Here is a 16,392-nt window from a genome sequence, read left to right on the forward strand (position 1 = left end):
GTTTACTAGAATAATGGTCTACTAGATGTGTATGCTATTATAAAGTGCACACATAGCCTACCATTATTATTATCACAAGATGTTGAAAGTATAGCATCATTCTGATAGCAGGTTTTACACCAATAAGGTAGTGGTGGTAAAAACATAACCATCCATTAGTAGGTTCACTGGCTTAATTACCTGCTTCAATTCACTGCTTCAAAGTATAAAATTAAACAATATTACATCAGATTGTACAATTTAAGTTTGTTATTTTCGTTAAATTGTGTAATTACATAAGTTTGTTCAATAGTTAGAGAAACTATTTTTTGTTCAACCTGGAACATCAACAGATCCTAAAATACACCAGGGTCTATTTGGTTTGGCTTTAGGGCAATAACCCCTTGATGGTGCAGTTGACAAAAAAAATATTTATGTGCTGTTCATCATTTCAACCATTGCTAATTAAAATATAATGTTATAAATATGTTATATAATGCTATAAAAAAGAGTAAAAATATGTCTTGCTTTCAGTTTGGTGCAAATGATGCTCTTGCCTTTCAAAAGTTTAGTGGGTATTTGCCATACTCGTGTTTGTGGTAATTTCTCCTGTGTGTAGTTTGATCTGATTTTTCATTGTAATATTTATTTGTTCTAGGTCTAAGTTGTTCATTGATAGGAATTTCTGTTCAAGTTTGGATTATTATATAACTTTTTGTCTACTAGTCTTTGGTTTAATATGACTCTTCTTTTCTTTGAACAATTTTTTTTGGGAAGAATTTAAAAATTAATTACATAATCTCAGTAGTTTTATATCAATTGGCTAAATTACCTAGTATTTGTATTTGTTTTTAGTATTAACCAGAACAGTAACTGAATAAGTGACTTTAAAGACCATACATAAGTTTCAATGCAAAGGGGTTGAAAAGAGCTTAACTAGAAAATTTAGAAGGACTTAACACTTACATATAAATGTGAAGTACTTATTGCAACAATACCTGTTCTCCACCTAGGTTTTCAGATAATCATATAATTACACAAATTACACAAATAAATAATTATAATTAATTATTATAATTAATTATTTAATAATAAATAAATAATTACACAAATAAATGTAAATAATTACACAATTAGTAATGTGTATTGTACAGTTTGAAAGGAATGCAGGAACCTGGTTGTTATGGTCCCTGTATAACTTTTGAACTGCTGAGACAAGTTTTGCAGTATTGTATGTTTTATTAATAAATTGTGTGATTCATTCTTTATTTCTGGTGAAGAGTATGGGAAAATCCCTGCGTATTGAGTTCCAAACATAGGTTTTGGCTTCCATAACATGCAGCATATGAAGCTAGGTCTGGAAACTGTGAGGTCTGTGACCCAAGCCTACTGTTTGCAAGGGTATCTCTCTTACGAGGTTATCATTCATGACAAGCTCTGTCTTAATAATAAAAATATGCCAGTCACCAACATCCAGTGGAGGCCAAAATTAGCTTATAAGAGTGGCTAGCTACTATTATTGCACATATTGACTGAAAAAGCAAGTTTTTAGGTAACTGGAATTAGTAATTGGGCTTCATTTATGATCTTGAAAGGTTTTTAAAAATACCCTTCATTTCATGAAGTTATTATTTATAAGAACAAGGAAATAGTAAAGCTTGTTTGTTTTTGAATTGAATTTGGAATATTTGAGTTTGAATAAGGAAGACTAATTTGAATTTGTCATAAAGAAGACTAGACTGGAACACTTTCCACTAGTGGCTGGGATTTGCTTTCCAAATCTAAGTCATTTTTGCCTTCTGACACATATTGGTCTGGAAATTTCCAGTAGTTACAAGTAGCAAATGGAAAGCTACGGTGGCTTCATTAGCCAGTAAGCAAATAATACCCTAAGAATGGACTACCTTTGGTATAAAAATTGCAAAAAAACTAACATAGTTTATGCGCTGCAGTGTTGGCCTCACTTGGCCTTGGGCTGCCAAAAGTCTTTAGTTTCTGGTTAATTCAGACTACTTGCCTTTTAAACTGGAAAACTGGATCATAGTTCTTAGTATGGATTATAAAATATGACTTTTAGTTAACTGGTTTCAGCTAATTGAAAAATCGATTAAAATGCAGTATTCTGCAAAGATAAGTAGATAAATAGACAAATTAAGTGATATGGGTAATTTGTTCAAGCATCACCATGGTCCAACAGAAAATAAATCCTCCACTTTGGGGTCTGTCCTATCCAGGGACAAGACATTTTTTTTGTGATAAATACTCTCATTGAGAGGTGGAAGGATCATTGTCACTTGTTCTTCAACAATGTTAACCTGTCTGTGCGTCTTGATAATAGTCCCAGTCAACGCTGCTGTCAAAAACCTGTAGAGGATACTCCACCAGACCAACCCTTTGTCCTCTCAGAAATTAGGTGTGCAATTAAATAGTCAAGGAACAACAAAGCTGCTTGTATATGCAGTTTAAGGTAAGAACTGCTGAAATATGTTGGGCTTACATTGGTCCTGTCTGCAAAATGTGTTTTCTATAATCTTGCAGCCTAAAAACATTCTCAAATTCTGATGGAAGCGTGTCATAATCCCCTTAGTGATGAGAAATGGCTTTTGAAGTGACTGCTCAAACTACCTGGGGAAAATTCCCGTTGTCAGTCATTTGAAACTCTTTTCAATGGTCCTGCCAAACATATGTTGGAATACTATTCGAAATATCTGGCCATTAGAGATAGCTGGTTTATATTGGACATTCAACAATTGATGGAATTTTTCACAATTTGACAAATATTAAAAAAGGCCACAGAGTTTTCACAAAAAGCATTTATTACTTTCATCAACTTTTGCACTGTATTTTCCTCAAGCTCTATAACAGATTTTGGAGTTGACTGGCCTTCCAGAGAAATATTAAAGTTTGTTAAAGTTCAGCACCATTAGATGGAGATCTACTTGCAAATAGACCTAAACAGCAACTAAAGCTAATTCTACTGCATCGTAATGGTATTGTTCCAAGGATGTGAATTGGCTTCAAAAAATCCTCATAGTCATCGTGGGTTACATTATGGTAAAGGCTCTAAAATTCTGGCTACGTTTGGGGAACAAAGTCATGCTAAATGCTAACTTTGCTGTTGACCTGGCCTTCTCGAATTTTACGGGAAGAAGCAGCCGATGTCGAACTGCAGATAAACTAGAATGAAACCGAAATCATGCCCGTGGAACAGTCCTTCCCTGCTCTTGCCCCTAAAAATGCTTGGATGTCTTTTTGAATGGCTCCGCGCCTACCCGCAAAGATCGTCTACGGCCTTCACCCTATCACAACTGTCTGCAAGTAATCATGCGGCTGGACAAAGTGATCATCGTCCAACAGCCTCTCTGAGTTTCTGCTGATGGCAAACATCAGACATGGTGAGGCACAAGTATTTGCTGTAGATCAAAGCAGATGAATTAGGCAAACTCCACTCTCTACACTAAGCAAAGTAAGCTAGTCTTGGAAGTGAAAAATGTTCACCATATGATATTATGTAACAATTACAAAGACCCTTTTTTTCATGAAGAAAGGAGGGGGCAGGCACAGGATGTAGTATGTTTCTTGACAAAACCTTATCCTGTTTTCTTCTTCACTTGGAAAGGACTTTTTCTAAGATGCAAAAAGTGAAATGTGTCAATTCAAATTCATTATAGATGAGAATAGGCTAGTGGATAGCCAAGAGTATTTTTATGAGGTTTGGTAAGTTCAAATACCACTAGTTTTCCCTCAGTACTAACTTTGAACAGAAGGCATTGTTTAAGAAAACTATATGAGACTGATTAGTTTTGATGCATTGGTGATTTTCTGTTGTTCTGAAAATAATAATTGTGATAGTTAGAAAGAAACCTTTTTGTGGTGCAGTTCTTACTCATTTGCAATAAAAATACTTATTATGTCGGAAAAACGCACAGTTCTGACTCTTGCAGCGGAGGGGGGGGGTGGTGAAGGATATTTTGGTGGGTTTGGGGATTGAAGAATATTATATATTATCAGCAATATTTTTCAGTTTAGAGAGAGAAGGTCTTTGGACCAGTTTGGCTGTGAATGCACATAGTTTATGTGCACTCTTGATAGCATAATGTTTTTCTTTCTTAAACGCGTGATCCAATGGCTATTCATAGTGTGTAATCTTCAAGCTTGCCTTTTTGGAATGCTAAGAGATAAAAAATAGGTCTGGGGTGAGTAGTCCCTGGCATGTGGGCTAAATGTCACTGCACTTATTATTGCACAAATTGCTGAAAAGAGAAATCAGCAGACCTGTGTTCTAGTTCTAGGAGTGTCATTACCTTAAAGGCAGCAGCCATGGGCTTCAAAAAAGGGACTTATTCGTTGCTCCATGGGTTCGCAATTTTACGGATTTTGAATTCTTTTTGTATTTTTCTTGTTGGCACTCTGAAATGACTATCTTTTATTACATAATCAAAATCTGTAACTCAAACACAAAAAGAGTTATATACAGAAGCTTAATCTTAGAAAAAAAAAAAAAAAAAAACAGTTGCACAGACTTTGATGAGTTTTTCTTCTTCTTTGAGTCAAAATTTTGTCAACATGTCTTGCCTTTCAAGCTACCCCAAAAGTATTTACATGCATGTCTGTGGGCATTTCTTTCTGAAAAATGACTCAGTTACTGATACCTCTGTCTTGTATATTCTACTTGTATGACTCTCGGAAAAAAGTTTTGCTATTTTGGAAGCAGTGGTACAAGCTGAAGCATAAGCAATAGTGTGCAACTGATGTACATTAATCAATACATCTTTTGTATAAATATCGGTAATCATTTTTTTTTTCAATATTGTGAAATAAGTGACATTGCTCACTGTCAGCCTTCCTTGCAGGAGGTGAATTGAACTAAAAAAAAGTTTCAAATATTACCGGATGTCAAGATGGATTGCGTATTGGACTTCAAAGTCCATGAGATTGATGTTCGGTAAATACTTGTTGATTACTAACACAGTAAGTGCTGGGGGCTTGCTCGGACTAGGAGACGCTATTGAACAAGGCATTGAAAGAGTGCAAGGATTACATAAAGGAGTACCTTTTGATTGGGAAAGGGTATGTAAGTACCCATTTTGCTATTTAATGTTTTTTTTTTTCAAATAGCGTAGCCAGGGATCGTTTTTGGAGGGGACAATATATATATATATATAAATCTCAAGAGAAGGGTCCAAATAAAGCTGTTAATTTTATATACCCTGAAGATGTATACCTAAGCATACTTTCTTGATTTAGAGGAGTAAAGAGTGTTGAATTTCCCCTGGCTACCCTAATGCTTATTTTATATTCGTAATAGAATCACAGTAGTTTGTTATCAGCAATTGTCTTTTGATTTTATGTAAGTAGGTACTGCACATATATTGTTTTGATATGTTTACCTAGAATTTTGTTTTGGTTTTGGTTTATATCATGTTATGATAGAGTATTGGCACATGCCTTTATTTGATATCTGAGATTTCTATTTTAAACAGATAATACAGTTTTTCATATAAATGTTTTTTTTTTTACTTCTTTCTTTAAAAAAAGAAGGAAACGTGGAGCATGTGACTATTTTCCATTTTCGAATATTGAGCAAATTCGAATATTGAAATGAAACTGCTTTGAGTTAACTATTTTTCAATTTTACTTATATTTGAATTTGCATAAATGAATATCTGAAAATTTGAATCTGTGGGCAGTGGAGTCAATTCACGAAAATGAAAATGGAGGGGGAGGGAGTCTTTTTTTTCTAAATCAATGGAAGATGACTGCTTTAAATTTTTTTGTTGTTTAATGAAAATAAGAAAAAGGGGCGTTTTCAATGAAAATTCCAAGAAAGGTGTTTTTCAGAAGCTGGTGAAGAAAAGCTAGGGGAAGGTGCTCCCCAGACTGATGCCCCGACCTCTGCGAACGCTCAAAACTTTCTAGGGAGGAGTGAAAGAGACAGTAGAAAGCGAAAAATATGTGTAATGTGGGATAAAGATTCAAACGATTTGACAGAAGAGTAATTTTTTCATATAATGTAAAATGTTACAATTTTTCTTTTCTTGATCTTCGAAAGCGAGGAGAAGTGGGACTAGAACGTCTGTTATTATCCTTTAATAAATTGCGCACCGCTTTCATCATTCTTTTTTACACAATCTATTTTTCACTCATAATTTTGAATTATTTAAAAAAAATATATGTTTTGAGATAAATACAGCACATGATACTCTGATTTTTCTCTTAAGGGTTGAGAAAGTTGCACGCATTATTGCTATTTAAGCCCTCTGTTTTTGTCTGTGCCACCATCTGTGATTTGATGATCTTTCCTTACATGTCTTTTTTTTGTGACAAATGATAAGTTAAGTAATTAAAAAGCTATAGTTCTTAAGAAAAGAAAAGTCGTGGTGACAGACATTATTATTCAATGAAACAATTTTTGCCTAAATCAGTAAACACTTTTATTAAGTGTCAAGTGAGGGGGAGATTTCAGTCATCCTTTCTCTCTTGGAGGTCCTCTTATTTGACCCAGAAGCTGTATTTCCCCTTCGCATCTTCGTGACTCCATAGATTGCAAAAATTGCTCTTGATGAATACCCATGATAAGTTTTCCTGTAGTCTGGATGCATATAACTTTCAATAAGAATATTTTCTCTAACCAAACATTTCCAGATAATTTTTGTTTCCTTTTCTAATTTTGAAAGCAGATAAACCTTATAGTGCTTGACTATGAACTTCCAAATTCCCCCCCCCCTTCTTTCAATGCTCTCTCAACAGGATATTCATGGATTTTTCTTTATTCTAAGAGCAATTACTATCGGAAGGTATTGTTTTTGGTCCAGTGAATGGCTCTCAAGACGTTAAAATTTAATTTTTTACAGTGATAATCCAATGTGTCAGGGGGAAGGGTAAATTCTTTGAACAGAATAATCCAAATTAATGGAGGTAATCGGGAAAGTCATGAAATGGTGAACCCACTGACAGAAGCAACAACTATTGTACATGTATTCTTTTTTACTTCTGATCTGTGTCTTTTTTTTATTTTAACAAAATTTCATTAAAATATCAACAAGCCACAAAATAAGTCATTACTTTTTTGGCTACAATTTGGAAAAATACAAAAAATAGGCGCACTATTGAAAAATAGTATAACTATGGACCAATAATGAAAATATCGAGACTTTGGGTATTCCAATTATTTGTAGTATTCCAATTTACTACATAATTATTTTTCTTTTTTCTTACTTGTATATAATTACCATATGATTACCCAAGTATTTTGATTCTAATCAATGCTTTATAGTATGTTGTATAAGGTACAAAACTGATTGGTTCACTTTTTAAATTTGAAAAATCTGTTAGTGTCAGAGTACGTGCGAGGATTTCAAACTACCAAAAGAAACTCCCTAAAATAGGAATTAAACCAAAAACAGGATATAAAATACCCCTGACTGCCAGGACTGATGCCTTTACCCATGGCTGAATTTTCTAATAATTTAGCACAATTTTTCAGTTCGATAGTAGATTGTTTTGTTAGGAATTTTTCAGCAATTCAAAAGCCAAATCGATTAAGCTGCAGTTTGTACTTCTGTCTGATTTTAGCATCAAAGCGCTTGTTTGACTCCTATGGTCGTAAGGATGCTCTGCAAAAATATATATTATTATCAAAAAATAACAATAAACATTTCCCCCAGTGAATGTAAAATCATCTGCTTTTTTTATGATGGATTAAAATTATTATCAAAATGTTATAAAAAATTATTATCAAAAAATAACAATAAACATTTCCGCCAGTGAATGCAAAATCATCTGCTTTTTTTATGATGGATTAAAATTATTATCAAATTGTTATCAAAAATTATTATCAAAAAATAACAATAAACATTTCCGCCAGTGAATGCAAAATCATCTGCTTTTTTATGATGGATTAAAATTATTATCAAATTGTTATAAAAAATTATTATCAAAAAATAACAATAAACATTTCCGTCAGTGAATGCAAAATCATCTGCTTTTTTTATGATGGATTAAAATTATTATCAAATTGTTATCAAAAATTATTATCAAAAAATAACAATAAACATTTCCGCCAGTGAATGCAAAATCATCTGCTTTTTTATGATGGATTAAAATTATTATCAAAATGTTATAAAAAATTATTATCAAAAAATAACAATAAACATTTCCGCCAGTGAATGCAAAATCATCTGCTTTTTTTATGATGGATTAAAATTATTATCAAATTGTTATCAAAAATTATTATCAAAAAATAACAATAAACATTTCCGCCAGTGAATGCAAAATCATCTGCTTTTTTATGATGGATTAAAATTATTATCAAATTGTTATCAAAAATTATTATCAAAAAATAACAATAAACATTTCCGCCAGTGAATGCAAAATCATCTGCTTTTTTTTATGATGGATTAAAATTATTATCAAATTGTTATCAAAAATTATTATCAAAAAATAAAAATAAACTTTTCCGCCAGTGAATGCAAAATCATCTGCTTTTTTTTATGATGGATTAAAATTAAAAAAATTCAACACACGGGCACACGCAAAAATATAAGGATACCCCAATAAGCCCTGCTTACTTTTTTTCCCACCTTTTATAACTTTTTGAATTTATGAATCTTTTTGAATTTATACAAGTTTTTGTGGCTGAGTTATCAGAATATCATTATCCGCTTCATAATTAGAAATAAACGAGGCTATGACTTGTTTTAATTAAACTGTTATAAGCAAAATTTAACTTGTAATGTCCTTCATCTATGTTGATAATGATTCCTTTCTGTTTTGTTTTTGTGATTTCTTTAAAATGTGAAGCAGAAATGTTTAGACTTTAATGTGTATATATAATAAAATCAAATTCTAGGCTGTTAATATTAAAAACGATGATAATTTTAGTCATTGAATAGAAAATAATGTGCTTTCTTATGGTATATTACATTAAAAATTTAAGATAAATCTTCTAAGAACATACAAAACATTAAGAATTTTTTTAAGAACTTACAAAAATTTAAGAAGTTTTTTTAAGAGCATACAAAATTTTTTTCAAGAGCGTACAAATCAGCAACTCTTGGTTGATTTCCTTGCCACTAAGTGTTTTTAGAGTGTCTCTGTTGTTTTAAGCACTCAATCGATTTGGCCTCTGAAAGGCCTGTGTTATTTTTTGTGTAAGCTAGAATGTGATTTTTTTTTTTTTTTACCTGTTTTTGATTATACTTTTTGCCAAAATCTTTAGCAAAGATGACAACAGTGGGACTTGCTTGTGGTATACCAAATCATTACTGGTATGTTTGGCTTGATGCTTTTATTCCTGGCCGAACGTTCTACTGTGTTTCCAAAAAGATATTCTTAGATCAACTTCTATATTCGCCTTTCTGCTCTTCGACATTTTATTTTGGTATTGGATACTTAGAAGGACAATCTATGAAAGAAGCATGGGAAGAATACAAAAGGAAATTCATTTTCCTTTATGTCGTAAGTTTCTGCTTCTTTTTTCACATCGCATTTAAGATCAAGAGAAATTTATTTATATAGCCTTTCTCTTAGCCGCTACAGCAAAATTTTTATATTTACACCAATTGTATGCTTTCAGTAAAGAAGAGAAAAAAGAAAAGAAAACTATACAAAACAAACAAGGTCAATCAATTAAAAGAGCGGAAATATCTATGTGGGAGCTTAATCAATGTCTAAAATAACAGGAAAAGCGACGTGCTAAATAACACACACACACACACACACACACACACACATATATATATATATATATATATATATATATATATATATATATATATATATATATATATATATATATATATATTTGTATATGTATGTATAAAAAAACATGCCCCATCGTATCTTGCTACCTTGGGGGAAAGTTTACTGATACAGAAGAGAAAATAATGAGGACTTTTTTTCCCAAGACAGTGTACGAACAAAACCTATTTGAATATTTTGGCCCTATATCTAAGGGCCGTCTTCAGCAAAGAAAATAATAAATAATAACACACTTACAATAAAAGATATTGGTGAAGAATCCATTTTTTAAAATAGCCTAGACATCATTACTTCTTAATCAAAAGTTCAGCCAAGACTGCGTGATAAAAGCTAACATTTTTCAAGCTAAAAAGGCTCATTCATTTCACTAACTGTATTTATTAAAAATTAGAATAATTTCTTATTGCGATTTTTGCCTTCTCTGCTGATAATCTTGTAGTTCTTTTAGGATTGGGCTTGTTTTTATTGGCTCCTAGTTTTGTTTTGCTTGTTCTTATTGGTTTTTATTTTTGTTTTATTTTGAATTAGATTATTTTCTATATTTAATTTTGTGTACATAGGGTCGAGTGTGCATTCACCCAGACTCTATTTAGGGATGTATATTAGGTATATAAGTTTTGTTTGATTTCGATTGCCTCACGGACAAGTTTGTTTGATTCCATAGGTCATATTGTTTTTTAAACAAACTTTTTTCAGTTTTGAAGTAATTTTCGAACAAGGTAGGTAAATCGTGCTTGTTGGTTTATTTGAATCGTTTACTGGTGTGGGATTTAAGGCTTTCGAAGAATGTATCTTTAATCTTTGAGCAATAACAATATTTGAGAGAAATTGGGTACCTGTTGCCAAAAAGTATGTCTGTAATAAAATTTAATTCTTTTTTAATATACTTCAAAACTGAAAAAAGTTTGTTTAAAAAAAAAAAAAAATTACATTTTGTCTTCCCAAGTAATTTAAGTATAATCAATCTTCTCAATTCTGGTAAAGACAAAACCCCAGTTACTCGTCTAAGAGGGGTGTATCAAATACCATTTAGTTCAATTTCCACAAATGGAAATCATGTATCTGTGGAAACCCATCAAAATTTAGGAACAAGATTACAGCAACACAAAGAAAGTATTGAAAAAGCTTTAAAATCTAAAAATAGTTCCATATCTTTCGATTCAGCTTTATGCAATCACATTTTTGAAAATCCAAACCATTATGTTCTATTTCACGAAACAATTTTAATTAGCAGTGACCTAGGAATCAAACGCAACTGTCCGCGAGACAATCCAAATCAAACGAAACTTAAATAATAATACATTCCTAAATAGAGACTTGGGTGAATACACACTCGACCGTATGTATACAAAATTAATTATAGAAAAGAATCTAATTCAAAATAAAACAAAACTAGGAACCAATAAAAACAAGCCCAATTCCAAAAGAACTACAAGAATAGCTGCAGAGAAGGCAAACATCGCAATAAGAAATTATTCCAATTTTTAATAAATACAATTAGTGAAATGAATGAACCTTTTTAGCTTGTAAAATGTTATCTTTTATCACACAGTCTTGGCTGAACTTTCCGTTAAAAAGTAATTATGCCTAGGCTATTTTAAAAAATGGATTTAGGCTATTTTAAAAAAGATTTTTCATAGGGGAGGGGGGGGGGTTCCTATATGAAGTCGACTTCTTATAAGTTTTGCAGGCGTGTAAAGGCTGTTTGAACTTGTAGATCAGATTAAGCCTGAATAGCAGGATCAGGGGCTAATAACTAGGAGTATCCGCACCCAATGTGGTTATAGGAACCAAGCGGGGGTCAACCGAATTAGACCTTTTGGTACTGGCACTTCATCTGTGGGTACATAATGGAAAGTCATACTGGCAACTAGTTTAAGGGATATTCATGATTGTTTTTGATGGTTAAGGGAAAAAGGTATTATAATTTTTTTTTTAATTCTTTAAAAGACTGGAATTATCAAAGGAAAACCTGTAAGATCTCCCATTTTAGATAAACTCTATGGTTATATGGATACCCGTCAATGATAACGGTGATCGACTTTTTTTTTGTGCTTGCGTAGTTAAGACTATGATCCCATCTTTTTAAAACTATTCTCTGGTTAATAATAAATTTGGATGAAAATGCTTTTTAAGTAGAGACTAAAAAAGAATTAAAGAAAATCTCCTTATTGCTTTTCATATTTTACTATAAACTTCTCTCTATACTGTACTATATATATATATATATATATATATATATATATATATATATATATATATATATATATATATATATATATATATATATATATATATATATATATATATATATATCGTAAACTTTATTTGGTATAATACCGTATGGCAAAACTATAAAATTATGATCGTGATATTTATGATAAAGGTTTTGCTTATTTTGTTATGGCCCACCCTGTTTTTTTCTTTTTCCATATTTATATCATATTTTGAATATTTCAATACTCGTGTATTTTTCAATTTTGTTGAACTTATAAAGTGTATGAATAAAATTAATCTGAAGTTGTAAAATAAATGTATGAAACTGTTATTACATATAACCAGATTAAAAGACTAAAAAATATGTATTATATTTATATATCATTTGTAATATATTATATACTATTTTTATATTTTTTTTTATATTATGTTTATATTTTATATCATCAGATTACAGCGTATTACTGTATTATGTAACATAATTTATGATTTATTTACTAAAAAATATATTTAGGACAATCAACTAGAAACTGGTTTACCAGTGATGAGGTAAACAAGAACTGTTTAAAAACTAAAATGCAGTTTTCAAATTAAAAACAAGACCGGCTTTGAAATAGGTTAATTTATAATGCAACATATGGGTTATTACCAGGGCTATGGTGTCGATGAATTTATAAATATTAACTTTAAAACTATTTATTAAAATATTATCATTTATCGATTACAAAAGGCATTATATATTGTAACCCCCTTTCAAATGAGCCCTTAAACATTCTTCTCTGTTGTTCCAGTGATCCGCTAGAAGTAAAAAAAAAAAAAAAAAAAAAAAAAAAAAAAAAAAAAAAAAAAAAAAAAAAAAAAAAAATCAGTGCTACCCATACAAAACAAACGATGTCACTTATTGTTCGAGGTGGGTGACAGTAACTTCCCTGTATGGGGTTTTCGAAAATGGCTATTCCAATGGTGTATTTTTATTTCTATCTGATGTCATTTTCAAAGATTTTCTGACTGTTTTTCAATGTTCCCATAATTTTTTTTTGCAATAAACTTTTCAACCAGTTCGTGGTAACGAACCATGGGTAAGGAGCGATATTGCAAATTGAATAGTAAGTGAGATTCCAAGAAGTAGGGTCTTGGTGACAATAGATAAATCAAAATAATCGAATTTCGATCCTAATTCGAAATATATAAAATTTATCAAGTTTTATATTACCCGTCAAAAGTTACGAGTCTGAAAAAATTCGGCAAATTTTTGAAAAAGGAACGACACTTACCCAAAATATCAGTGATATTAATGAAAATCACACCATCAGATTCAAGTAATCAGAGAATCCGAATGTAGAGGTTTCAATTTCCTATATACAAAGTTGTGAAATTTTGCAATTTTTTCCCAAAAGATACTATTGAGAATGATCAGCTTCAAACAGCGGTTTTTTTTATTGACAATTTTATTTCAAAATAACTATTGTATTAAATTCGTATTGTAAATCATAAGAGTAAAATAATATGCTACAAGATAATGTGAGTAAAATATTAAGTACATTAATTAAAGTAAGCAAAATAATAAAGTAATTTGATACGATGAATAACATGATATAAACTTTGTAATGTAAGGTTTAGGTGTTCAGAGTGTTATGCTTCTCACTCAAAATATATAAAGGGGAGCAGCTCCAAATTTTATTTGAATACATTAGTGCCGACTCCACGACTCCAGCCCTTTATAATCAGGCATGTGAGAAAGCTTTATCTTATTATTTTTACGAAATCTATTATGCGAAACCGCTTGTTACAAATGCAGGTATAAATACTTTTGCCAGCAAAAATATTTACTGATGTATGTTAGCTATTCGAGCAAGCATTAAAGCTTAATGGACTACGTCTGGTATATGGGCCGTGGAATGTGAATGACTTTTTGTAGATAATGTTTCAGCCCTGTTGCTTTTAGACCCTGCCATTTGCATTCAATTTCTTTTTTTCAGAGTGATTGGGTCTTCTGGCCCCCTATTCAGCTTTTGAACTTCTTGTATGTCTCCCCAAAGTATCGAGTACTCTTCGTCAATGTAACAACTGCCCTTTGGAACGTCTTTGTCTCATATGCTAAGTTTTACGTAAGTATTATTACTCTGGTTCTAACCATTTTAATTAAATAATAAAAAAATCAACTGATAGTAAGGAGCAACATCAAAACTTAAAACGAACATAAATTATTAATTATAGAGGGATGGTGCTGACCCATTCTCAATACCTCGCTCTTGGCGCTAAAGTTTTCTGAATTTAAAAAAAAAAGCTTTTTATTCTAACTAAACGGCCCTTGTGTTTCAGGAGTCATTTAGGACAAGGGTCTAAGGCTTAGTGTAGCAAACCCTCTGGCTTGGGGGGGGGAGTTAGCGTTGTGATTGCAAACTCAGCCACTCTGAGTCCGGGAGCTTAAGGTTAAGTAAATCCCGAAGTAATACCTGAGTTTCAGATACGAGGTAAAGCGAAAAAAAAACGATTGTTCCTGCTGAGAGAACCAGAAGAGATACCCGTATTAAAAATAAAAGCCGAGTAGGTGTAAAGCAGTAAGAGAAATACTAAGGCAAAAAGTAGGAAAGTGCAAAAATTGTTAAATTTGGTAAATTGTTATTTTTTTTTTCTTGTATTTGTGTTATTTGTTTTTGTGTTCTTTGTAGTTCTTTATTTTTCTCCTTGTACTCCACTTTTTCCCTTTTTGTAAGTGGGTAAGAAATAAAATATTATTATTATTATTATAAATAAGCGACAAAAAAGAAAAAAGATGAAAAAAGGCAGAAAAATGGAGCGAGATTGTGCAATTTCGCAATTTAAAAACAAATGGATTGCTTCAAATAGATAGTTTTGTGACATAATAGCAGTATGAAGCCAAGATCAGGGGGGACTGGCAGGGTTGATTCAAGTGGGGAAAAAGCTTCGGGTTTTATCCACCTGTAATGTACTATTGCAATATAATGAAATGTTTCCTCAAGGAAAACCTCAAAGAATGTACTATGAAGAAAAATTTCAAGGGCTAATCAAACAGTTCGTGGTAACGAACTGTAGTAAGGAGCGACCCGGCTCAATAGTAACCAAAACTCTAAAAAACGGAATTTTGATACCAATAGTTACATCAAAAGAATCGCATTTTAATGCTGATTTTAAATATATAAGTTTCATCAAGTTTAGTCTTACCAATCAAAAGTTACGAGCCATCAAATTCAGCGTATCAGAGAACCCTATTGTACAAGTTCCAAGATTCTATCTACAAAAATGTGGAATTTTGTATTTGTAACCAGAAGACAAATCACGGATGCGTGTTTATTTGTTTTTTTTTTTTGTTTTTTTTTCCCCAGGGGTGATCGTATCGACCCAGTGGTCCTAGAATTTTGCAAGAGGGCTCATTCGAACGGAAATGAAAAGTTCTAGTGCCCTTTTTAAGTGACCAAAAAATCGGAGGGCACCTAGGCCCCCTCCCACGCTCATTTTTTCCCAAAGTAGTCAAATCAAAATTCTGAGATAGCCATTTTATTCAGCATAGTCGAAAAACCTTATAACTATGTCTTTGAGGACGACTTACTCCCCCACAGTCCCCGTGGGAGGGGCTGCAAGTTGCAAATTTTGACCAGTGTTTGCATATATTAATGGTTATTGGGAAATGTAGAGACGTTTTCAGGGGGATTTTTTGGTTGGGAGGGGGGATTGAGAAGAGGGGGCTATGTGGGGTAAATTTTCCATGGAGGAATTTGTCATGGGGGAGGACGATTTCCATAAAGGGGGCGCAGCATTTTCTAGCATTGTTTAAAAAAAATGAGAAAATTAATATGAAAAAGTTTTTTTCAACTGGAAGTATGGAGTAGCATTAAAACTCAAAACAAACAGAAAATATTACGCATAGAAGGGGTTCACCTCCTCCTAATACCTCACTCTTTACGCAAAAGGATTTTTAATAATTTCAACTATTTATTCTACGTCCTTTGTGATTCAGGGGACAAAATTTAAGCTTTAATGCAAAGAGTTATTGACGAGGTATTGACGAGTGGACGAACCTTCTTATATACGTAATAAAAACATACGAACATAGAAGTTTGTTACGTAAGCTAATTCGTAAGTTACGTATATCTTTTACTAATGAAAACGTTCGTAAAAACTAAAAGTTCTAGTTGCCTTTTTAAGTACCCAAAAAATTGGAGAGCAACTGGGCCTCCTTCCCCTCCTTTTTTCGCAAAATCATTCGATCAAAACTATGGGAAAGCCATTTAGCCAAATAAATAAATATGCAAATTTCGCGTTAATTATTCATCTGCGGAGAGCCGAAATCAAAACATGGATTAACTAAAAAACGTTCAGAAATTAAATAAAAAAACAAGTTTTTTTAACCGAAAGTAAGGAGCGAAATTAAAACTTAACACCAAGAGAATTTAAGAGCAAGTGTTGAAGAGG

General features: G+C 31.9%; 2 protein-coding genes across 2 annotated transcripts in view; both read left to right on the forward strand.

The window, feature by feature from the left end:
- The window catches only part of LOC136039491 (mpv17-like protein 2), a 33,208-nt gene that overhangs the window by 9,925 nt on the left and 6,891 nt on the right, over positions 1-16,392 (forward strand). Inside the window, exons 2-4 of the mRNA XM_065723281.1 lie at positions 4,833-5,053; positions 9,200-9,438; positions 13,938-14,066. Of these exons, the coding sequence (XP_065579353.1) occupies positions 4,873-5,053; positions 9,200-9,438; positions 13,938-14,066 (549 nt within the window). The 5' untranslated portion in view covers positions 4,833-4,872. The remainder of the gene's footprint in view (positions 1-4,832; positions 5,054-9,199; positions 9,439-13,937; positions 14,067-16,392) is intronic.
- Positions 1-16,392, forward strand: part of LOC136039490 (syntaxin-binding protein 5-like) — a gene marked incomplete in the record, with an annotated part of 340,696 nt that overhangs the window by 7,907 nt on the left and 316,397 nt on the right.

The sequence above is a fragment of the Artemia franciscana genome, chromosome 19 (genome assembly GCF_032884065.1).
Source record: "Artemia franciscana chromosome 19, ASM3288406v1, whole genome shotgun sequence".
NCBI classification, from domain to species: Eukaryota; Metazoa; Arthropoda; class Branchiopoda; order Anostraca; family Artemiidae; genus Artemia; species Artemia franciscana.